The 25,706-nt window shown below is 40.5% G+C and overlaps 1 protein-coding gene and 3 pseudogenes across 1 annotated transcript in view; all 4 read right to left on the minus strand.

Moving 5' to 3' along the window:
• Nucleotides 1-25,706, minus strand: part of arid1b (AT-rich interaction domain 1B) — a 361,695-nt gene that overhangs the window by 45,703 nt on the left and 290,286 nt on the right. Inside the window, exon 8 of the mRNA XM_088354727.1 lies at nt 22,488-22,800. Coding sequence (XP_088210853.1) covers nt 22,488-22,800 — 313 coding nt within the window. The remainder of the gene's footprint in view (nt 1-22,487; nt 22,801-25,706) is intronic.
• LOC148351596 (U2 spliceosomal RNA) lies at nt 852-971 on the minus strand (annotated as a pseudogene).
• LOC148351597 (U2 spliceosomal RNA) lies at nt 1,505-1,624 on the minus strand (annotated as a pseudogene).
• LOC148351598 (U2 spliceosomal RNA) lies at nt 2,158-2,277 on the minus strand (annotated as a pseudogene).

Here is a 25,706-nt window from a genome sequence, read left to right on the forward strand (position 1 = left end):
ATTTACTGCATTCACGTATGTAAGAAGACCATGGTTGCGTATTGTTATTGAACGTGATGGCTGAAAGACGACTTTGGTGAGCTACTCTGGCTTTATATTTTCCCAGTATCTTGTTTCAGACTGATCTTGATGTTTCTGTGATGAGTCTCTTTTTAAATTCAATTCAATTCAAAGTGTTTATTGTCAGATGCACAGTAAAGAACCACGTTTCCCTGCACAATGACATTCTTACTTTGCTGTCCACACAGTTGCCAGTGAAAAAGAAAATAGAAACTAAGAACTGGTTGGCATTTCTTGAATCCCAAGAATTTAACCTTCCTAATGATATGTGAAATGATGCATTTGAGTGATTGGTGACATCGTACAGACACCGTGACCGTATGTATCTGAGACACGTATTTTCTTTTTTGCAAATCGTTGGAATTTTAAGGGGTTAATACGTTTGACTGAACTATCTGACTGTTTTGTTGACGTTCCCACTGTAGCGCCTTGAAGTGCGGTGCGCCTTATGTATGGAAAATATATGAGAAACAACTATTTCACGTGGTGCGCCTTGTAACCTGGTGCACCTTATAGTGCACAAAATCCATATTTATTTATTTATTTTCATTGATTGAATCCTAATACCATGTTTTTGTTTTTATTTGAAATATTAAGTACTATTCTTTGACATAAATCAATGATTTAATGTACTGTACTTTTTAAGGGTTATTGTTCTATCTTCGTTATTCATTATCCATTATCCGTTATTGGTCAGTTCATAATACGCTACAAAGCCTAGGAGCCGGGACACTTACTCTCAGCCAAAAGGCCAAGCTAAGGTCCTAGCCATAAAGCCTTGCTGCGATCATTGCGAATGCACCGTTCCCGGAGGTACTGCAATACTGGGCCGATGCGTGGAGTGGACAGAGCAAGCTCTTATTCCATCTCCGGATTGCAAAAATCAAAGATCATGGCAAAGGCCAAGCTAAGGACTGACATAGCATCAAAGCCACAGTCCAAAAACAACAAGGCCAAGCTAAGGACCTAGCATCAAAGTCTGATCTTAACCCAGACCAGGCTGTAGAACCACAGTAGGCATCAAGCATATTTGAGCAATCTTGCACTTAATAAGTGGGGTTTTTAGGGTTATTGTGCTATCTTCGTTATTTATTATCCATTATCCGTTATCGGTCAGTTCATAATGCGCTACAAAGCCTAGGAGCCAGGACACTTACTCTCAGCCAAAAGGCCAAGCTAAGGTCCTAGCCCTAAAGCCTTGCTGCGATCATTGCGAAGCAGAACACTAACCACTGGACCACACAGGGCCATGTCCTAACCACTAGATCGTCAGCGATATTAAGTGGGGGGGTTTTTAAGGGTTATTGATCTATCTTCGTTATTCATTTTCCATTATCTGTTATCGGTCAGTTCATAATACGCTACAAAGCCTAGGAGCCGGGACACTTACTCTCAGCCAAAAGGCCAAGCTAAGGTCCTAGCCATAAAGCCTTGCTGCGATCATTGCGAATGCACCGTTCCCGGAGGTACTGCAATACTGGGCCGATGCGTGGAGTGGACAGAGCAAGCTCTTATTCCATCTCCGGATTGCAAAAATCAAAGATCATGGCAAAGGCCAAGCTAAGGACTGACATAGCATCAAAGCCACAGTCCAAAAACAACAAGGCCAAGCTAAGGACCTAGCATCAAAGTCTGATCTTAACCCAGACCAGGCTGTAGAACCACAGTAGGCATCAAGCATATTTGAGCAATCTTGCACTTAATAAGTGGGGTTTTTAGGGTTTTTGTGCTATCTTCGTTATTTATTATCCATTATCCGTTATCGGTCAGTTCATAATGCGCTACAAAGCCTAGGAGCCAGGACACTTACTCTCAGCCAAAAGGCCAAGCTAAGGTCCTAGCCCTAAAGCCTTGCTGCGATCATTGCGAAGCAGAACACTAACCACTGGACCACACAGGGCCATGTCCTAACCACTAGATCGTCAGCGATATTAAGTGGGGGGGTTTTTAAGGGTTATTGATCTATCTTCGTTATTCATTTTCCATTATCTGTTATCGGTCAGTTCATAATACGCTACAAAGCCTAGGAGCCGGGACACTTACTCTCAGCCAAAAGGCCAAGCTAAGGTCCTAGCCATAAAGCCTTGCTGCGATCATTGCGAATGCACCGTTCCCGGAGGTACTGCAATACTGGGCCGATGCGTGGAGTGGACAGAGCAAGCTCTTATTCCATCTCCGGATTGCAAAAATCAAAGATCATGGCAAAGGCCAAGCTAAGGACTGACATAGCATCAAAGCCACAGTCCAAAAACAACAAGGCCAAGCTAAGGACCTAGCATCAAAGTCTGATCTTAACCCAGACCAGGCTGTAGAACCACAGTAGGCATCAAGCATATTTGAGCAATCTTGCACTTAATAAGTGGGGTTTTTAGGGTTATTGTGCTATCTTCGTTATTTATTATCCATTATCCGTTATCGGTCAGTTCATAATGCGCTACAAAGCCTAGGAGCCAGGACACTTACTCTCAGCCAAAAGGCCAAGCTAAGGTCCTAGCCCTAAATAATAATAATAATAATAATAATTTCCTTGTATTGTCATTCTGTGTAACAATGTACACAGAACGAAATGTCGATTGCACCTGACCCGTTGTAGCGAGCCGATGCAGCCGCAGCCAACAGAGGGCGCCGCCGACCACTTTTTAAGTCTTAGGAATGACTCGGCCGGGGCGCGAACCACCGACCTCCCAGTCTCAAAGCGGGCGCCTTACCATCTAGGCTACTGAGAAGCCTTGCTGCGATCATTGCGAAGCAGAACACTAACCACTGGACCACACAGGGCCATGTCCTAACCACTAGATCGTCAGCGATATTAAGTGGGGGGGTTTTTAAGGGTTATTGATCTATCTTCGTTATTCATTTTCCATTATCTGTTATCGGTCAGTTCATAATACGCTACAAAGCCTAGGAGCCGGGACACTTATTCTCAGCCAAAAGGCCAAGCTAAGGTCCTAGCCCTAAAGCCTTGCTGCGATCATTGCGAATGCACCGTCCTGCAATACCGGGCCGATGCATGGAGTGGACAGAGCAAGCTCATATTCCATCTCCGAAATGCAAAAATCAAAAGGCCAAATTAAGGTCCTAGCAATGTGTCAAGTTTGCACAAGTTTCCATGAGTTAAATGCATCTTTGGCAAACACTACAGGAGATTAAATCATAGTGAAGGGAAACATTAGGGTAGAGGTGTAAAACTTACGGTCCGTGGGCCACATCCGGTCCGACGTGCAATTGTATCCGGCCCGTTAAATAATTTTATATACATCCACTATAATGGCCCGGCTCTATAAAACGGCGATAACTCTCAAACTACAGCTCCCACAATGCAGCGCTTTTACTGCAGCCACAAGACTTCCCGAAAATGTTCCCGCATCAATCGAGTTAGCTGTAGCTTGATGAGCACAGCCACTTTTAAAACTACAGTATCTACCGACAAACAAAACGTCAGCCAGTTGAAAAAAAAACAGGCAAGTGCATGCATAGTGAGTCTTGATTGTCAGGAAGCGGAGACGTAACTTCTATTGATCACGATGTAACAGAAAGCTTAACGGAGAAAAGCAGGGTGACATTTCTGTTGCTGTGGATTACGTTGATGCTAAACCCATTCAATAGCTGAGCAAAAAGTTGTTTCTGAAAACAGTGCTTCTCGAAACCGAGGAGAGGCTGAATATTTGTTAACCGACATTGCCGGAACCTGTGTGTCTTCTTTGTGGAGCTAATGTGGCCCTTATTAAGGGATTGAATGTAAAATGGCACTACAAGACAAAACATGAGAGTAAGCTAAAAAACCTGCAGAAGATACAGAAAAAATTGTATTGCAGATATTTTTATGGAGAGCAAAGTTTTTTTTAACGTTATCTATTTGTTTATTCTGGAATACTATTTCTATTTGTTTGGAATTCATATTCATGTTTTTTTTAAATCAAGGTTTAATGTATTCAATAATTATCAACTCTGTTCTGCCTGCGACCAAAGGTGTAGTTTGAGTATTGGCCCCCTGTGCAATTGAGTTTGACACTTCTGCTTTAAGAAGATACAAATATCAGCAATCATTTTATAATTGAATCTGACACCCCTGAATTCATCCATTATCTGCACCGCTTATCCTCAGTAGGGCCGCGGGGGTGCTGGAGCCAATCCCAGCTGTCCCCAGGCGGTGGGCAGGAGACACCCTGAACTGGTTGCCAGCCAGTCGCAGGGCACACAAGGACAGACAACTCACTTGCTCATTCACACCTAATGACAATTTGGCTTGGACAATTAACCTGACATGCATGTTTTTGGAATGTGGGAGGAAGTGCCGGGAGTAAAACCTTGCAAGTACGGGGAGAACATGCAAACTCCACAGAGGAAAGTTGGAGCTCATGACCTCAGAACCACTCAGCCGCCTTGTTGCCCGACCCCTGAATCATTATGGTAATTTAACTGTGAGCCTCCAAAAGATCCCCAGTTCTAGAGCAAATACACACTTTTCATGCCATTCATTTATTAGTCCAGCCCCATGCGAGTGTTTTTTAACCACGTGGCCCCCGAGCTAAAATGTGTTGAGCAGCCCGAGCTAAAGAAACAAAGATTATAGACTTCGGAGGAGCATAAAGAATCCCTTTTCATCCTCTCAGCCAATCTTCTCCTTTTTTCCCATAAATCATAATTTAGCTAATTAAGGTGTGCTTTTACAGAGTCTCCAATGATGTGTTTCCATGGCAACGTGAGGAGGTTGGGATCAATCCCACTCAATCGGCCAGTTCATCTTCCCTCGTCTCCTGGTTCGTCGTGCAGTATCGCAAGTGGCAAAAGAGGGGCTTATCTGCAACCTGTTGAAGGCCAACCCAGATAATGTGTGTGCTTGCGTGTGTATGTTTGTACTAAGATTTAAGACAACCTCTTTCATTTCCAGCAGGACTGCTGACATAATGGTTGAAAGGGAATACTGTTTGCATCAATCTGGCCTTTCTGGTTCAAGACAATCTCATCGGTGAGCATAGTAAAAGATAAAGGATAAGGAAAAAAAGGTTGCTTTTTCGAGGGCCACAACATTTTGTGTTTTATAGTCATCTATTTTCAAGATTTTGAGGGTGGCATCAGGCCTTTGCGATTCTCAACTAGATACTGCCCTGCTTTTGACAGCCATCCGATCCTTTTTCTAAATTTCAAGGGACACTATTCAATAGTTTGTCCATTGGACGTTGCTGTATTGTGTAGTGTAACCAAAAACGAGTTCTAAAAAGCACGAGTAAGAATAGAAACTCCGCAGATTCAAAGTGACCGAATTGCACAATTCCTCCTGTTGTCATTGTTTTTCCCAGCTTTTCACGTATTTTTTTCCCGTTACCTATAGCAATATGGCGGACAAGTTTCTCAGCTCCATCTAGATGACGCTCATTTTATGTAGAATAAATTCAAATTTATCATCGACGAGTAATGGGAAAAGAATAGTTCATGACCACTGAATGTTACTGTATTGTGTTGTGCAACCAAAAACTTGTGAATGCAGTTATGGTTATTTATGTATTTGAGTCGAATTATTAATGTATTTATATAATTACTTGTGTTCTTGATATAATTATTCATTCAGTTGTCTCTACATTGTGTTTTAGTTTGCAATTAGAAGACCTTGAGTTTTTTTAAGTACTTGCCCGATCCATTGCAACCTGGTCATCCTTTTTGTTTAATTTTTAAAAATTAATTTTAATGATACTTTAATTGACATGAACTGTGCCGCACAAGCGCTAACCACTGCGCCGCCGTGGGTTCAAATCCAGCTCCAGACTTTCTGTGCGGAGTTTGTATGTTCTCCCCGTGCTTGCGTGGGTTTCCTCCGGGCACTCCGGTTTCCTCCCACATTCCAAAGACATGCATTTCAGGTGAATTGGCCGGTCCAAATTGTCCCTAGGTGTGAATGAGCGATTGAGTTGTCTGTCCCTGTGTGCCCTGCGATTGGCTGGCAACCAGTTCAGGGTGTCCCCTGCCCACTGCCCGATGATTGCTGGGATGGGCTCCAGCCCCCCGCGACCCTACTGAGGATAAGCGGTACGGCTAATGAGATGAGATGAGATACTTTAATTGTTTTATATTTTATTTTTAATTTTATTGTTTGTTAATTGCCTGGTCTTATTTTCTTCATGCTAAGGTTTTTGGGTTTTTCCTTGCCCTCATGTAGGTTTTATGTCAGGGGATGGTGTAATAATAGTCTGAAGTTGGCAATAGTCTGTGGTCTGTGCAGCCCTTTGAGACTCCTTTTTATTTAAGGGCTATGGAAATAAACATGACTTGACTTGCTACAAAGCACAAGGAAGAATACAAATTACAGAGACTCAAAGTGACCAAAACACGCCATTTTTATTCTCATTTTTTTGCCCAGCCCTTCAAAAGGTTTTTGTCTTTTGGAGGTACCATTGGCAGCAAGACTGCGGACAATCATGTCAGCTCCCTCCAGGTGAGTCTAATGTTATAACAAATACAGTAAGGCCCGAACATATTTTGACACTTTTTGTTATCTTAGCTGTTCACGCGAGCAGATTCCGAAATACAATCATCTAATACGCGCTTTGTAGTGCACAATCTCAGCTGCAATTCGAGACTTTCCACATCCAAATCAGAACAAGTGTTTCGGAATTATAGCTCTTTACACGCTTTATACCCATTTTTCAAGGGACCAAAATAATTGGACAATTAACTGTGAGGGCTGTGATTGACTCAGAAGGCACCTTCCTTGTTAACCTGACATCAATTAAGTAGTGAAAAGGTCTGGAGTTTGAGTGGAGGTGTGTGTTTCTTTCATTTGGAGCTCTTGTTGTAACCTCACAACATGCGTTCGAAGGAGCTTTCAATGGAGGTGAACCAGAAGATCCCAAGACCCCAAAAAAGGAAGAGGGAATCCATGAGAGAGATAGCTGAAATGCTCAGATAAGCCAAATCAACAGTTAGGTTCATTCTAAGCAAAAAAGGGAATGCACTGGTCGTGTTGGCTATTGAAAAAAAACTGGACATCCATTGAAAACAACAGCGACGCATGATTCCTAAATACTCTCCGTGGTCAAGAGAAAAAAACAACATCTACTGAAGTGAAGAACACTCTCCAGCAGGTGGGTGCATCTGTTTATAAGTCTAGAATAAAGAGAGGTCAGTAAATACAGAGGGTTTTACCACTAGGTGCAAGCTATTCATCAGTCCCAAAAATAGACAGGCCAGACTTGACTTTGCCAAAAACCCCTCTACAAGCCAGCCCAGTTCTGGAAACATGTTCTATGGACGTATGAGACAAACATAAAAATGTACCAGAATGACGGGAAGAAGAAAGTTTGGAGAAAAAGGGGAACAGCATCCAAAACACACCAACTTATCTGTGAAACATGGTGGAGGCAGTGGGATGCCATGGGCATGCGTGGCCCTCAAGGGAATTGGGTAACTTGTGTTCATTGATGACATTACAACAAATGAAAGTGGCCGGATTAATTCCTAAGTATACAGGAATATAGGTCTGCATGGCTGCTGAGTGGTTAGGGCGTCCGCGGCACAGTTCTGAGGTCATGAGATCGAACCTAACTCTGTGAAGTTTTACATGTCTCCCTGTGCTCGTGTGTGAATGAGCGATTGATGTGTCCATCTCCATGTGCCCTGCGATTGGCTGGCAACCATTTCAGGGTGTCCTGAAGATAAGCGGTGCAGATAATAGATGGGTGGATGGAGGTCTTGCTCTTATTCAGAAATGCTGCAGTGTTAATTAGACGACAATGACCCACAAGCATACAGATAAAGGAAACAAGGAGTTTATTAGGGCAAGCAAGGGGAATATTCTGCAATGGGCAAGTGAATCTCCAGATCTCAACCCAAGTGAGCATGAATTTCACTTGCTCAAGACGAGGTTTAGGGTGGAGAGACCCACAAACGGGTAACATCTCAAGGCTGCCGCTGTAAAGGCCCGGCAAAGCATCAAGATGGAGAAAGCATGTTGTCCATGTGTTCCAGACTTCAGGCAGTCATTGACTCAAAAGGAAGAACATGCAAACTCCACACAGGAAGGTTTGATCCTCTGACCTCAGAACTGTGCCACTCATCCACCATGCCGCCCTGCATGTAAAGCCCAACTTGTGAAAATTGTGTGTCTGTCCATATATTTTTGGGCCTAACTTATTTACAAATTTATCGACTTACGTGTATTTGAAATGCAGGTTTACATTATAGTCTATATGTTTGTTCTTATTATTCAAATTGGTATTGTTTTTACCTTGAATAAATACCTTTACAACTAGGAAGCGCTAAACACAGTTGTGTTGGTTGTTGTGTTACGTTAACTTTTACTTGTATCTTTGTACAGAACAGTAAAACACAGAGATTTTGGATTTTTTGACAGGAACAAAAAAAATCTACTTGGCATCATTCCTCAATGGTATCACGCAACATAATTCTTAATGTTGGAACTGATACATTTTGCCTAAGAGGATGGATTGGCACGGTAAACCTCCCTATAATCTCATCTCACAGATGTAATTAGTCATAGCGCACGGGTGATGATACATATGTAATCCCTCTATTGGGTGGGAAACGGGGTGCACTGGGGGGCCCAGTGGAACTGACACCAACTCACACCAAAGCGGCGCTTATCGGGCCCAAATTTTCCATAGTCGGAGAAAATAATGTTGCCTGCTTAACTGCTAGACCTTAGTGATACTAATGTGTTGTTTCTGAACAAAACGGCTCCGTGAGCTGACTCTATGAAGTGCGCGACGGGAGCAGGCTCCCTAACAATCAAGAGCTGGTTCCCTCCCCTTTCTCTTGTGATTAGTCAATTTGCATTTTTCTTCAAGAACTCTAGGTTGTTGACATTAAATTGGTAGAGTATTCGCAGAGTATACAATACGGTATATGTATATGTATATACTGTGTTGTGTTTTTTAGAGATACTGAGTTGCTTGACTTTAAAGTTTCTTAGTATAAAAATATTAAAAGTTTAAATAAAGTAAAAGTTCGTAGCAAAAAAATGTGCTATTATCAATTAGTAGGATGGATACAAAATTAATTTTATGCATATAGTTACATATATCATTAGTAATGACCCAAATACCTGTATTTCTTCTTTTTTCTTTTTATTTCCTTCTTTTTTTCCTTTCATCTTACTTTTTCCTAGCTTTTTTCTTCTTTTCTATTTTTCTTCTCTTTTCTCTGTCTTTCTTTGTATTTTTTATTCTTTTATTTATTTTAGCAATTTACTTCTTTTTTGTGCGTTTTTCTTTTTTTTTCTTTTTTTTCCTTTTATATTTTTATTTTTTTGTTTCTTTTTTCCCTAGCCTTTTGTTTTTTTTCTTGCCCCCCCCCCCGCTTTTTCCTCATTTATGCTCTTTTAACTTTTTTCTGTCTTTTTCTGTTTCTTCCTCATTTGTTTCTGTCGACCCATCTTTTTCCTTTTACCTATTTTTTTTGAGCTTTTTACTTCTTTTTTACTCTTTTCTTTTTTGTCTTTTTTGTTTTGCATTTCATTTCTTGTTTTTTGTTTTTTTTTGTTTTTTTTTCATTTTTGTCTTCTTTCTTAAAAGTTTTTCCCCCTTCTTAAAGCCATTCCGTGCATACTGTTGCATGGTAATCGCTAATATATGGATTAAAAGAACAAAAACAGTCTAAAGAGCCATTTTAGGGAGCCGAGCTGACAGAGCCGGTTCTCTTTAAAAGAGCCTGAATTTCCATCACTTCCGATTGAGTCAAAAAACATACATTTTGATCTTTTCACTCTTCGCACAAAAATATTCGGCTTCTTTACATCTCCATTTTCGCAGCCCCCGGTGCACCCACTTACCGCAAAGGGACGTTCGGTCTCATGTGAACGGTCAACCAATCAAAACAACAACAACAACAACGCTTGCAGGGCTTTTGACTGCAGCGCTCTACCCATTATGACTAATTCATGTCATAAAAAAGGCCATTAGCGAGCACTTGATGGAGGCAGCGCGCAGTGTTTAATCACACTTAATATATGCATGCACAACAATCAGGGAGCGGGATGAGCGAAACAAATTCATCTTGCTTTTAGGCACCTCTGCACCAATCAAGGGGGAAAACTAGTTGATGCAGAGGGAGACGGAGAGAGAGAGAAATCATAAAATAGAGGAGCGCATCCTCCAAATAGTCACCATTCCTACATACTCCATTTTGCACATCAAATAAAAGTATACATGCGAAACAAATTGAGACGACAGATTTCTTGCATTTGAAATAGCGTGCCCGAAAGGTAGGTACGAAATTGGCATGCAAGAGTGGAAACATTTTCTACTTGCGTAAAAGTTTCTCTTTTTACAATCAAAATATGAGGTTTCATGCCAATTTATTACACGGCAATACTCCGAACACATCATGATTTATGTTTTTATTTGTCATGTTGTTCTAAATGTACTGCTATATGTTAAATGTATCATAGATATTGATTTTAAGAAAGCTTTTGACACTGTTGATCATACAATAAATCAATAAACTCAGAAACTATGGAATCAGAGGTGTCTACAAAACTACTGAGATAGCAAATGTAGAGCAAATAAGCCCAGCACAAAATTGCCTTCCAAGTAACTTAGAACTTTGGAATCGATGGAACGACTGCGTCCCCTTTTGGACATTTCCCGAACGTACCAACTCACCATGTACCATAATAAAATCTGATAACATGAAGTTTTAAATGAAATTAAAACATCCAAGGACATGTATTGATAAAATAACTGTGTCGATTGGAAGGGCATTCTCAAGTACAGAACTTTACGCACATTTCTCACTTCTTTGGCTTTCTAACAAGTTTAGCAACTTCAATGACCCGATACTGCGAGTATCAGATATTTAGGACCATGCCCATAGAGGCATGACCAGATGTTTAAGAGGCATGATCTGGTCAAGCGTCCCTGGTCCTTATAAAAAGAGGAACTGATTGATAGTTTGCTCTCTTTTCTACTGCCTCGCATGCAGCCACGTGGCGCGGCGTGGCTGTGCGGGCCTCCACTGCCGTCCTTAGCTTAGCACGCGGGCCATACGTTGCGACCACCCAGAGCACGAGACCACAACTCTCCGCAACAACAAGTAAGAGGATGGTTTCAAATTTAACACCATGTTTGCTGGTTCTTGGGAATGAGTGTTTTTATTTTGTACAAGGGAATCTCCCCAAATCGACGAGCATTTTAGTGGGAATTTCCATTTTTGCTAGTAACTTTCAGCAGTAGAAAACTCGCATAATTTCCAGCACGCCCAGCCCCACCCTCTCCTTTTTTCTATTATTAATTCTCTGTGTTAATAAATTGTGTGTGTGTGTGTGTGCTATTTTAATCGGCCTGGTTAATTGATTTCATTTACTTGGGATTAGTAATTCATATCAGAACTCAAAATAACTTCTAGCAATAACAACATTTAATTAATTGTATCAGTGTAGGAAATTCTATCATCCTTCAGAGAAATAAAAATATTTATGGTGGAGCACAGGCAACACCTACAGGCAAATTACTGATTGCAGTAAAGAATAATTATTTTCAATCCTAACGATTTTCAAAATTAAAGCTAGAAAAATCCCTACACAAACAATAATATATTACCAGGGATAGTTTCACATCTAATTGACAACCATAAAATTGCGGTGTCCCCCAGGGATCCGTTTTGGGACCAAAGCTTTTTGCCTAGTATATTAATGACATAATTTCAACATCGAACTATTGTTTGCCAATGATTCAAACATAAATTCTGTTGATAACGACTTAAATAATCTTGAACAAAACTTTACTAAAGCTGAAAGCACACACTTCAAAAGTTCAATTATTTTTCCTATATTTTTCCACATTGTCAATTCGAAGAAACTGGGCAAATGTTTGTTAAACAAGAAATAAAATTAAACAATTAGAAAATGATACAAATTAAGGAAATTAAATCAAACAAGAAAATGATGAAAATCATCTCTCACAATAAATTAAAAAAAAGAAGATAAAAATAAGAAAGTGATGTAAATCATCCCTCAAGAAGAAAAGAGCATTTTCACAGTATCAGACTATTACTTTTTTATTTGACTTTTTCCCCCTACTCAATTTCACACGTGTGTACTAGTCGAATTTTAGATTTTTTTGTGTTGCTGCTTAATGTTATTGCACCACTTCTCATTGCTCTACTGTCACGATTAACTATTTTAATTATCCTAACTGAGGTCAGTCTCTAAGCAATGCTTTGTAACTAATTATACCAATTTATTCTGACAGTCTTTTATATTATTTTTCTCATTTATGTCTTTATTACACGTTTACCTTGGAGTGTCATGTCTAAGCTTTTCCCCCCAACTTTGATATCAAGGATAACAAATGACAATTAAATCTTTTCTATTTAGTCCCCGTCCATGTGTCGTATCCCTGTTTTCGAGTTATCACTATGGTTACGATTTGCCGGCCAATCCACAGCCTCCGATTTTCTCCTCTGGGTAGTGACAGGCCGTTCCAGTTGTCCCAGTGCTCTTAACTGGACAAGTCGGCTCATGCATTGGGACCCCGTGGAAATGGCAAGCCATCGTTCCAGCACTCAGTGTGTGTCCGTGTGTGCTTGGGCATGATAGCAAAAACATGGCGGGTAGAGTCACAAAAGGAGCCAGACAACGAAGGTGGCCGAATGGACCGGAACTGCTGGAGGCCATGAATTATATACGGAGACAATCTGTTCTTAAAGGGACACTGCATGATACTTGATTACTAGATGTAACTGTATTGTGTATTGCATCTGAAAAGGAGTGCCACGAAGCACAGGAAAGGTTATTAATTACTGAGAACGTTGAAAGTGACCCATCATTTTTCTGTTTTTTTGGACAGCCTTTCACAAGGTTTTAGCTTTTAAGTACCCGTAGCAGCAAGACTGCCGCCAAACATGTCACGGGGAAGAAAATGCAAAGCACACACAGGAAGTTCGATCTCATGACCTCGGAACTGTGCCGCACACACTAACCACGATGTATGTATAAATATATATATATATATATATATATATATATATATGAACAGGGAGTAGATATAGTGCAATAAGGAGATAAAATATGATGCCTTTTCACATGTGATCTGCATCACTGGTGGTCTAGTGGTTATGCGTCAGCTCTCTCAATGGCGCCGCCTGGGTTTTAGGCGTGCCATGGTTGAGCGCATGCAGTCCTTCTCCTTCTCCAAGAGATGGCAGCATATCCCCATCTTCCAGTACCTCTCACAATTCTTCTGCCTGGGAATAACCCAACCTCTTCCATAAATACTCCGGTCTCCCACTTTACATTGCTGATTTGTTTTGATTTCTGCTCAAGACATTCACTTGCCAAGCAACAAGTTTCTCCTTCCAGGATTTTTTGCTTCAGTTACTTCCTTTTCCTAAAAACATTCACTCCACTTCTTAAAGGTCTTGTGGAATGTTCTTTTCAATATTCCTGCCATCTCAAGACTCCCTCTCACGTTTCCCTCTCAATTTTTCTGTATTCAGCAGTACCGGATCCACTTTCCCTTAGTATTAGTGAAGTCCTTTTTTTGTGTATTAAAAAAAACACCGCTTATTGTGTCCTGCGCTTGGGTCTGTTCGACATCTCGTGATAATGAGTGCAACTGGAATTTTGGACTCGACTGACCAATCTTTAAAAAAATACGTTAGTATCGAAGGATTTTATACATTTGACTATAAGGGATTTTATACGATTGAAAACAAGTTACATTTATCGAGTGCAATGAAGATTTTCACTGAGTGGGCTTCAGGTCACGCTGTTCCAAATGCGGAATGTTTTGACTGGGGAATTTTGATAACAGGACTCTGACGGGGGACGGCAGGCCCTGATGACGTAGAAACGCTCGGTGTTGTTTTGAGTTTTTCCGGACGTCGAGGCGAGGTGGTGGAGCCGTGGAGCCCACATGGGGGCTTTCCTAGCACACCCATGGGAGGAGCCGGCACACCAGCTTGCGGAAAAACGTGGGCCGAGGAGAGAAGGCGGAAGATCGAGAGAAGAGGCTTGACAGAGACTCGAGCGACACTATTTCGACTAATTGGGCCATATTCGATGGAGTTCACTTAGTTAAATTGTTTAAAAAAATTAAATCTGCCCCGGTGTGGAAATGCCGGTCTCTTGTCCATCTTTTCTATCAAGAAACGAGCGTGCATTGTTAGGTGAATGTAGGTTGTGTTTGGTTAATGGAGTCAGATAACTAATTCGAACAATTTGGTAAACGGTACATTTTAATATTAAATTCCTAACAGTATACTACAATTTCATGCAGTAACACATACGTATAAATACTGTATGCATTCCCAATCTGATTTGCCTTGTTTTACGGTATACAAGGGTTATAAGGGGCACTTTTAAATTACTAGCCAATTTGGGGTTTTTTGGTGCGCCTTATAGACAGGAAATACGGTATTAGTTTGCTTTAAAAGGGTGTAGCAAAGTTCTTTTTTTTATAGTGAATGGAAAGAGGAGCTACTGGAAGAATTACAGTTTAAGCTTTTCTTGGCATCATCTTCTAAGGACATAATTGGCTCTTCAAATGCGCTGCTGGCGACACTCAACCCAAAAAGTTCCCTGAGCTATAGGACGGGCACCATCAAAATAAAGCACTTAGCCGAAAAGGAGCTACGCTAAGAGTGAGAGGAAAAAAAACTGTAAATCAAAGGGAAGTATCGGAGAGAGAAATATAGGAAGAAAGCAGTAAAGTGCTCCCAGCCAAATCCTTGTCAAATAATTCATTTCTGACCTCCTTAGTAAGTAAATTTCCTAAATAAATAAGAGCGCCGCTTGAATGTCAGAAACGGGGAGGATGCCCGTGGCACTTTGTCGCCGGCGGTCTTGGCAGCCTAGCGAAACGTCGTCTTTTCATTAAGCGGGACAAAGAAATGGTTTCTCCTCCATCCGTTCCAAGTTGTTTGATGTTGGAGGCGAGAGGTGGGCCGCGTTTCGGAGTAGAGCAAAGGAAAGGGAGGCTTTTCCTGGTACTTGATATGTTAAAAGCCGACTTTATTTGGGTGCGGGTGTGCAGGGGGCTTAGTTTGTGTGTGCTTGTTTTAGCCAGCCTGCTTTAAAGAGACAGTGTATATTATTTAGCACCTTTCGAGTGGCGCTTCCTTTCTTTTCCTTTTTCTTCCTCTCTTTCTTTCTTTCTTTCTTTCCTTCCTTCTTTTTTCTTTCTTTCTTTTTTCTGTTACTCCCTTGCCTATTCATATAGCTATTTATCCGTCTCTCGCCATCTATCTGTTTCGCCCCCCCTATACCTTATTCCTCCCACTTTCTTTCTATTTTCCTTCCTTTCACATTTTTTCTTTCTTTCTTTCATTTACATTATTTTTCTTTCTCTGTCTTTCTTTCTCTGTCTGTCTGTCTGTCTGTCTGTCTGTCTGTCTGTCTGTCTGTCTGTCTCTCTTTCACTCTCTCACTCTTACTCTTACTCTTTTCCTTAACTATCCAGCTATTTAGCACATTTCGAGTGGCACCTTGTTTCTTTCTTTCCTTTCTTTTTCTTTCTCTCTGTCTCTCTTTCTATCTTTCTTTTTTCTTTTTCTCCCTGTTAATCCGTTTCCTATTTATTTTGCTATGAATCGTTCTCTCGCTATCCGTCTCGCCCTCCCACTACCATATTCCTCCTACTTTCTTTCTTTCTTCCTTTCTTTCTTTCACATTATTTTTCTTTTTTTCTTTCTCATTATTTTGCTGTCTGTCTGTCTCTGTCTTTCTGTCTCTGTCGCTCTCTGTCTATTTCTGTCTCTGTATCTCCGTCCCTCTCTGTCTCTCAATCTCTCTCTGTCTCTCTCTATCGCTCTCTCTCTATTACTCTTTTCCCTAATTATCCAGCTATTTAGCAATCTTCTTTTTGTATTTGTCTCTCGCTATCTATCTGTGTGTCCCACCAACACTCCACCTTGTTCCTTTCACTTTCATTCTTTCTTTATATCTTTCTTCCTGTGTAGTTGATACCTTTACTCTCTTTTTAACATTAGAGTAGTGCAAATGTAAATGTATACCTCGCTGATGTTCGTTTTTGCCTATTACACCAATTATTTATATTACTTCACAACCTTTAGGGTGGATCTGCTCTCTGTCACCATGGAGATTTAATAAAAGAAAGGGCTCAGGGTAGGGATTTTAGAATAGGTTGGACTTTCTTATCTGAGGTTTGGGTCATCTCCTGTTTCCTTGCAAGTTCAAAATACATTAATGTTTTCTCTCAGTATTTGGTCCTCCTTTTTACTTCAGTTTTTATTTTATTTTATACTTTAATTATTTTTTATTTTATTTTTATTGTATTGTTTGTCAATGTAACATCCATTGCAGCCTGGAAGGGGGATAGCCCATGTGCCGTCCCTTCTCAAGATGTCTTCATTTTCCTCGTACTGAAGTTTTTGAGATTTTCCTGCCCTAATGTAGGTTTTAGATCAGGGGCTGGTGTAATAAAAGTCTGTCGTCTGTATAGCCATTTGAGACTTCTTGTGATTAAGCAGTATAAAAATAAAAATGACTTGAATACTGTCTACTAAGCCATAAACCTAACAGTAGTCAACTAAACCACCATTCCCCCCAAAACAAAGGAAATTCATTTTAATCGCGGTAATTGTGTTTTGTTAAAAGTTTTCTATAAGTTAGATTTTTCTTGAGGATTTTTTATTTTATTTTATTTGTTTATCTTTTGGGAAGCACGGTGGCGCAGTGGTGAGCGTATGTGCGGCACAGTTCTGAGGTCATGGGATTGAACCTTCCTGTGTTGAGTTTGCATGTTCTCCCCATGCTTGCGTGGGTTTCCTCCAGGCACACCGGTTTCCTCCCACATTCCAAAAACATACGCGTCAGGTTAATTGGCTGGTCCAAATTGTCCCTAGGTGTGAATGAGCGAGTGAGTTGTCTGTCTCTGTGTTACCTGCGACTGGCTCGCAACCAGTTCAGGGTGTCCCCTGCCCACTGCCCGAAGATAGCTGGGACCCTAGTGACGATAAGCGTTGTAGATAATGGATGGATTTGGATGATGTTTATCTTTTCCGGTGGCTAACAGGCATTCGGGCAGTTCACTCAGAGTTAACGCATCAAAGCGGGAACGCCGACATGTGCAACGACTAACCACTGGTTTCTCAGACAAGAAAGAATTCAGCCTGAACGTTTCGGAATGTTGCACTGAATACCGGAGCGCAAACGGGGCACTGGAGCCTTTAACGTCAGGTTTTCCAAGGCCAATTTTCTCCTGATCTCCCTCAGATGTTTTAAAGCAGGAACTGAGGGAGGAAAACATAACAAGGCGGTGCCGCTAACAGTGGAGAACAAAAGGCAAATTGGGAGGAAGAAAGCCTGAATAAGATAAAGGAGTCTGGGGAAGGATAACAGAGCAGGGAGCGTGAAGGGTGATGCATTGAGAAGAGCGAGTAGGAAATTTAAAAAAAAAGGAAGGCAGTTGAGCGGGAGGCAAAAACCGAAGCAGGCAGAATGATTGACAGCAGAGTTGGCAAGCAAAAGAACGAGGTTCTTTTTACAAAACATTTCAAAATATTGTAAATAATATGTTATCATTTTGCTTAATGATGCTCCGAAGAAATAAAAATGTGTTGCCATACTTTTATTTTCAAAATAAATGTTGACCTTAAATTTCAAGTCATTGCTACAACTGTGATTTTGTTTGATTAAACACAAATGTACAAATAAAACCTCTAAACAAGTAAAAAATAAATAAAAAATAATACATACAGAAATAAATCTGAAATTGTCACCCTGCTTTTAAAATTGCAGAAGTTTCAAATTCCGGACAGCACCTTTCAGTATGAAATGTTTTCTGATCACGTGAATGAAGATTCTTGTTTATAGTAATATTTTGTAAAAAAACATCGTACTCTTGTTTGAATTCTTGTTAAATTATACTGCATACAGTAACTGTTCTACCTTTGAAAAACATACTGCATAGAGTACTCCTTGAGTGCCATCTTGTGATTTACATGTTGCTAACATTACTTTTAGTAGTTAAACCAGATGGCATAATGTTAATTCAGGTTCTTTGAAATACTATAAATTATTTTAAATGAAATGTACCGTATTTTTTCTTGTATAACGTACATTTAGGGTGCGTGTTATACACAAGGTTTTACCCTATTTGTGCAACAATTAATCAGTGAAAAAATATCGCTGACCAAAATCATAAAACATTGGTTGCGATGGGAAACAAACCCAAATAGCGGCAGTAAGAGCGTTAAATCCTAACCACTCGACTACTAGTGAGACGGATGACATACCAAAAGGCATTATAATTTATCTCATTATCACACTAATTTTAAGGTGCCCCTTGGTCTCTGGTACCATAAAAAAGTGTAAGGATGAGATCTAATGTTATACCCATAACTAGTGACCCAGTAGTTTTGTTGTGATCATAGATATATTTTGGGTTCAATTCCCATTACATCCAAATGCAAAGTTCGAGTTGAGAAAAAGTGAAACAAAGTTTTGTACCAGTTTTTTAATAAAAAATTAGGGGTGCGCTTTATACACGAGTGCGCATCAAACACAAATATCGTTTTTTATTTTTTTTATTTTTATGCAACCTTGGCTCTTTTGTTTTGATTCCATGTGCCTTATAGTCCAGTGTGCCTTACATGTGAAGAATATATCACAAAAGTCTATCTTTTTGTGAGTAAGCCTTCTAATCCAGCGCCTCATAGTGCGACAAATACAACATATATATTTTCATTTCATATTATACCTTACTTCTTTTATCTGTAATTTTAATTTTATTGTTTATGAATGCGGGCAGCACGGTGACGCAGTGGTTAGCGGGTGTGCGGCACAGTTCTGAGGTTCATGAGATCGAATCTCCTGTGTGGAGTTTGCATGTTCTCCCCGTGCATGCGTGGGTTTCCTCCGGGCACTCTGGTTTCCTCCCACATTTCAAAAACATACATGTCAAGTTAATTGGCTGGTCCAAATTGTCCCTAGGTGTGAATGAGCGAGCGAGATGTCTGTCCCTGTGTTCCCTGCGACTAGCTCGCAACCAGTTCAGGGTGTCCCCTGCTGACTGCCCGAAGATAGCTTGGACCCTAGTGACGATAAGCGTTGTAGATAATGGATGGATTTGGATGTTTATCTTCTCTAAATGGGAGAGTTAAGAGCTGCTGCATCCGTGCATGCCAACGTATTGGAAATCTTTTTCATAAGTGGGGTGGTGGGTGGGCAGCACGGTGGAACAGTGGTTAGCGGGTGTGCGGCACAGTTCTGAGGTTCATGACATCGAACCTCCTGTGTGGAGTTTGCATGTTCTCCTCATGCTTGCGTGGGTTTCCTCCAGGCACTCCCACATTCCAAAAACATACATGTCAGGTTAATTGGCCGGTCCAAATTGTCCCTAGGTTTGAATGAGCGAGCGAATTGTCTGTCCCTGTGAGCCTTGCGACTGGCTGGCAACCAGTTCAGGGTGTCCCTTGCCCGCTGCCTGAAGATAGCTGGGATGGGCTCCAGCACCCCCCGACCCTACTTAGGATAATCGGTGCAGATAATGGATGGATTGATGGATGTTTACTAATGCAACACTCATTGCAGCCTGGTCATCTTGGAAGAAGGGATTACCTCAAGGTTTCTTCATTTTCCTCATGTTGAGGTTTTTGAGTTTTTCCTTGCCCTCATGTAGGTTCTAGATCAGGGGATAGTGTAATAAAAGTCTGTAGTTTGCAATAGTATTTGGTCTGTGAAGCCTTTTGAAACTTGTGATTAAGCCCATGACTATTCAATACACATGACCTGACTACTCTAGACTTAATAAAAAGGCCATGTTTAGACTAATGTTTCCCCCTACAACATATTAGAAAATCCTTTTGTTGCCATCTCTGTTTTAAATTTATACAAAAACTTCCAATTTTCCAGCTGACTTTGGGGCAGCCAGGTACCTGCAGTAGAAAACAAAGTCACCCTCTCAAGGCGGCTGTGTTTGCGCAGGTTTCCCTCGCTAGGTTCAGTACGAGTTTACACCCCCGCAGCACAACACTAAATATATATTCAACCCCGATGGAAAAATCACATCCCTGAACTCGTATACAGTTATTGCATCAAAGTGCTGTGCATCCGCGTGAAGTTGCTCGGCGGCTCGGGCTGTCTCAAGAGTTTTCATCGTGAAACCAATGGTTTACGTTGTCTTTTTATGTCTCGACAGAGAGGCGTTCTTGTCTTCACCTAAGCTATCATTTCTCCCTCTGCAAAGGATGACACTTGGTGTACAGCGTCTGCTATCAAAATGTCTGGATTTTTACTAGTTTGGTGAAAACAGGGATCGTTGACAAATGGCTGGTACGAGTGTGGCACACATGGGAAACAACTCTTTTGCTCAGAGGCCCCTCATAATGGGAATTGATGTGAGAGGGGAAATACTTGCTGTTAGCAGTGGCCTATGCTATGAAAATTCTGGTCTACTTGTGATCCCAAGAGCCAAAAAAGCTTTCTCCATTCGGGCCTCGATTCTGTGGAATGCTGTGCCCCCTGAAATTCGTTCTGCAACCTCAGTGGAACTGTTTAAATCTAGGCTTAAAACACACTTCTATTCTATAGCTTATGAATGACCTATATTCCATGTTAACAATATCTGTGTATTACAGTGGAACCTCGGTTTTCAAACGCCTCTCAGTTCAAACAAATCGGAGTTCGACCAAAAATTTCGAGAAATTCTTGCTTCGCTGTTCGGTCAAAAATTCGGAGTTCGAACGCCGGTAATGCGTGACTACGTACGCTAGAGTGCGATGCTGAGTGGCGTACGGGTGTAGAACGTGTAGATCGCCCCCACCCCTCGTGACCAACTGTTATCACGTGCGCACTTGCCTCTTTTTGCTTTCGCTTTTAATATCGGTGAACGAAGTGTTTTAGCCCCTAACTATGCCTCCGAAGAAGGTCGGTGCCAGCAGGACAGGTGAAAAAAGAAAAGTTGTTCGTACAACTATTGCCTTTAAGAAAGACAAAATAGCTAAATATGAAAGGTGTGCGAGTTTCCGATCTTACTAAGGAATACAGCATGCGCCTTCTGCTGACCACCACTTTTCTTTATCTTTTTTTTTTACACGTTCGTGTTAGCGTAAACTTTCGTACGGAAGATTACGATAAGGCGAATGTACGATTAGCCTGGGTTAGCTTTATGATTACGTTAAACATTCAGGTAAACATTCAGGGTGTTGGAACTGAGCCCAAAATTCAGGGTGTTGGAACGGAGCCCCCTTTCCAATGAAGCGCTAGCCACTTGTGGTGCTAAATGACTTGTAAACGACCTGATTTTTTTATTTTAACACGTTCATGTTAGCGTAATCTTTCGTACGGAAGATTACGATAACGTACGAACGTACGATTAGCCTGGGTTAGCTTCATGTTTACGTTAAACATTCATCGTAAACATTCAGGGTGTTGGAACGGATTAAAACGATTTAAATTATTTTTAATGGGAAAAATGATTTCGGTGATTGAACAAATCGGTTCTCGAACAAGGTTCTGGAACGGATTATGGTCGAGAACCGAGGTTCCACTGTATTTGTTATTGCAACATCCGTTATTACCTCATGTGCGGTCCCATCTCAAGGTTTCTTCATTTTCCTCAAGTTGAGTTTTTTGAGTTTTTCCTTGCCCTCATGTGGGTTTTAGATCAGGGGATGGTGTCACAATAGTCTGTAGTTTGCAATAATGTGTGTTCTGTGCAGCCCTTTGAGAGTCTTTGTGATAAAGGGCCATACAAATAGACTTGATAGTAATGAGGAGTAAACAATTCAATAAAAAAACCCACTATTTTACTCAAACCTCAAAGTCAGCAGTTTCTCTTTGCATAATGTGAGCAAAAGACATTCTAATTTTCCCAAAAAATGTAACTCAGCCAGAGATTTAGATTCTTCTTTCAAAGATGCTACCAGTTTGGCAAATTTTAACATATTTTCACGGTGTTTTTCATAAAACAGCAAAATTATGACACAATGTGGTTTTTAGGAGCACCAGGTAATTTTTGTACCTGATCAAAATCATGTTCCAAAACAAAAACACATTCTTGGTCATTTTGGGGGAAAATTTTGCTTGTTTTAAGAATATCATTTCTTATTTTTAGATATTTAGGAGAAACAAAAAAATCCCATTCGATGGGAGATAGTTTTACTCATTTTAAGAATATTTTCCTGCAAAGCTGTGATAAAAATGCTTACAATTAGAACAATGGTAAGCTTATTTGAAGTGTAGTTGTTTTGTATTTTACTTGGGAAACCAAATCATCTTAAATTACTGATTTCCAATGTTGAAGTTTATCTGTTTCCTCCCTTGTTGAATCATTATGAATAATTATTAATCATTAAAAATCACTAAAATATCAGTGAGATAGAAAATTAAAATTCTGGTTTCGGTAGTGTGTTATCAAGGTGCCCTTTGTGTTACTATGTGCCTCTGAAGTTGCCCTCGGTCTCAAAAAGGTTGTAGACCCCTTGATTTAGATGTTGTCAGTTGTGGTTACCTGCTGTGCATTGCATTGATTGATCCTGCAGAGCTGGCCACATCCGGCGCTTTGCGGTTAGAATTGCCTGAAGCTGGTGGTCCCATTCCTGGTCCTGCAGGCTGGGGCATGCCGGGGGAGCTTGGTGCCACAGGTGGGTACGCTCTGTTATGGTTCCCCGGTCCGTTATTGCGTGATGCCGGGATGGGTTGACCAGGGCCATGGCCGTGCACAGGGCTACTTGCGTTCATGGCCTGGCTGTGGTTCGTACCCGGGCCGGAGACCCCGTAGTTGGCGTTTGTAGGCCCGTAGTTGGATGGCCGAGGGTAATTTCCTGAAGAAGACAAATTATCTTTGTTAACTCCACTGTAGCTTTGTCAATTGAAGACGTTTATTGAGTTTTATTACACCACAATAATATTTGAAAAACCTATAAAGGAGATTTCATAAGATCCTGGTTATTTTGACCATTAAACCACACTGTTGCTCATTGATTATTATGCACCGTTTACATTATTGTCATTATCTGCCAATGATGTTGCTATCCATTAACTCCAATCACATTAGGGCAGCTGCTTTTTGTTATCTAGGAGATTTAGTTAACAGAAAGAGCTCAGAGGAGGACCTTTTAGAACAGGTTGGAATTTTTTTATCAGAAGGTCCTCTCCTGTTCTTCTTGCAAGTTTAAAATCCATTGTCTCCTCACCTTATTTTGAGTGTCTGCTAACCTATAAACCTATTAGTAGTAAATTAAACAAATATTCCCAAAAGACAGAGGGAAATATGATTCAAACAAAGGCCGTGCTTTTTACAATCATCGCTTTATAAGGTAATTATTTTTTCCGGCCCGCCTAAAAATAGAAAGTCTGGATCCGGCCTCAGGGCCAAACTGCGTTTGAAATCCCTGCCATGCTCATATAAGAGCAATGCTTTAAAGGGACATTCTGTATTATTAAACCCTTCACGTTCCTGTAAAATTTGCCTAAAATCCCCATCCAAAGTAATTTGAATGCTGTTCTTGAATCGGTAATATGGACCGTTTTGGTCTATTTTGAATGGTACCGTATTTTCCGCACTAAAAGGCGCACCTAAAAGTCTCAATTTTTTTCAAAAGCTGACCATGCGCCTTATAATACAGTGCACCTTATATGTGGCTCAATGGTGTGTCGCAAAGTCTTGCAACTAATGCAACAGCCGCCGACTAGATTTTCCCCCGAACGTGAAGTAGTCCGCGGTGTATGATGGGATTTATATACCGGCGTTTCATTGGCTAACCAATGTGTCAATCATCATTTGAATCAATCACTATTGGCTAAAGTTATTCGGAGGTAAAGGGGGCGGATCCTTTTTATCATTTACAGGCTCGTATAGGCTAAAGGGGCAAAACAAACCCTGCAATTGGCCGAAAAAGATGTGTCAATCATCAGTTGAATCGATCACTATTGGCTAAAGTTATTCGGAGGTAAAGGGGGCGGATCCTTTTTATCATTTACGGGCTTGCATAGGCTAAAGGGACCAAACAAAGCCTGCAATTGGCCGAAAAAGATGAATGTGAATAGCAAGTTTGGTTGGTTGTCTACGGCATAGAGAAAGCATGTTTTACTATTCTGTATTTGTAAATATTTTTTTCTCCTGGATCTACTACACTCACGGATATAAGAGGACCATGGTTGCACATTATTATTGAACACAACGACTTCGGTGAGCTACTCCGGCTATATATTTTCCTAGTATCTTGTTTCGGAGTGATATCGATGTTTCTGTGATGGGTCTTTTTTTAAATTAAACTCAATTCCAAGTGTTTATTGTCATATGCACAGTAAAGTTGTGAGCGAAAAAGAGAATAGAAACTAAGGAATGGTTGGCTTTTCTTGAATCCCAAGACTTTAACCTTCTGAATGATATTTGGAACGATGCATTTGAGTGACATCGTACGGACACCGCATCCGCACGTGTCTACGACACGTATTTGCTTCTTTGGAAGCTTTCGGAATGTTAAGGGGGTAATAAGTTGGACTGAACTATCTGACTGTTTTGTCGACGTTCCCATTGTAGAGCCTTATAATCCGGTGCGCCTTATCTATGGAAGATATAGGACCACAAACAATTTTTTGGGGGTGCGCCCTATAACCCGGTGCGCCCTATAGTGCGGAAAATACGGTAACACTGAAGTTTTTTCCCAAACTGAAATAATCATGCCAAGTGCTACTAACATTAAGTAATCTAAGTTGGACCGCACAGAAATAGAAGGTTTTTATTTTATTTTTTGCAATCAAATGCCTGTAGATGCGTGCAGTATGGGCATCTTAGCTGGAAAGCCATCGAGTCAATAGCTTTAAGCCTTACCTAGTACCTTGTCAAATCTGATCAGAATCTGAAAAACTAAGCATTGCATTTGACACATTTTCGGAGGGAAGGTTTAGACGTATTAAAAAAATGGCCATTTGTAGAGGATCACTTTTCAACAATAAAACCTTTGCAAATGCATATTTTACCTTGGCCGCCGTTTTAGACATTTTCAAAGAGTTGTAAATGTTTTACCACACTTTCCAGAAGTCAATCAATGAATGTGCATACATGCGCCTATTAATGGTGAATAGAAATGGATCCAAGTTGTATTTATTTATGCACGTTTATTTTGATTTGAATATACATTGAAAAATTGTGTAACCTAAGTGTCAATCATCATTTCATTCGGTCACTAATGGCTGAAGATATTTAAAGCTAAAAAAAGGCAATCTTGGTTAACAATACAGTCTTTTATAGGCTAATGCGATATGCAGCCTGTGACAAATAGCCTATTGACCGGGAGTGGTGTCAATCAAAAGGACAGAGGCTAACAGCCATATTGGGAATAATTTTACAAGTCTGTTTATTTGTAAATGTAAATTATGCAGTGAAATGAACGTATTACAACAAGGAATGCCCAACGAAGCAGAATTTTTTTAAGGTGGATTTCTTTTAATCTGTCGGCATAATCGTGTGTTTTGGAGTAAATATTTTACACGGTTCAATTCACTGGACAGTCCTGGAAGTAATGACTCCTTGTTTGCCTGCAATTAATACGGTATCCCTTTTTTTAGTTTTAATTTTGTGCGCCAAAAAGTCCAGTACACCTTATATATGAAAAATAAATGGAAAAATAATATATTTGGGGGTAATATGATGCACCTTGATAGTATGGTAAATATTAATAAAAATATACTACTCCTGACTGCTATATACATCAGATATATTTAC

Source organism: Urocampus carinirostris, chromosome 15 (genome assembly GCF_059441175.1).
Source record: "Urocampus carinirostris isolate Australia breed hairy pipefish chromosome 15, RoL_Ucar_1.0, whole genome shotgun sequence".
Taxonomy (NCBI): Eukaryota; Metazoa; Chordata; class Actinopteri; order Syngnathiformes; family Syngnathidae; genus Urocampus; species Urocampus carinirostris.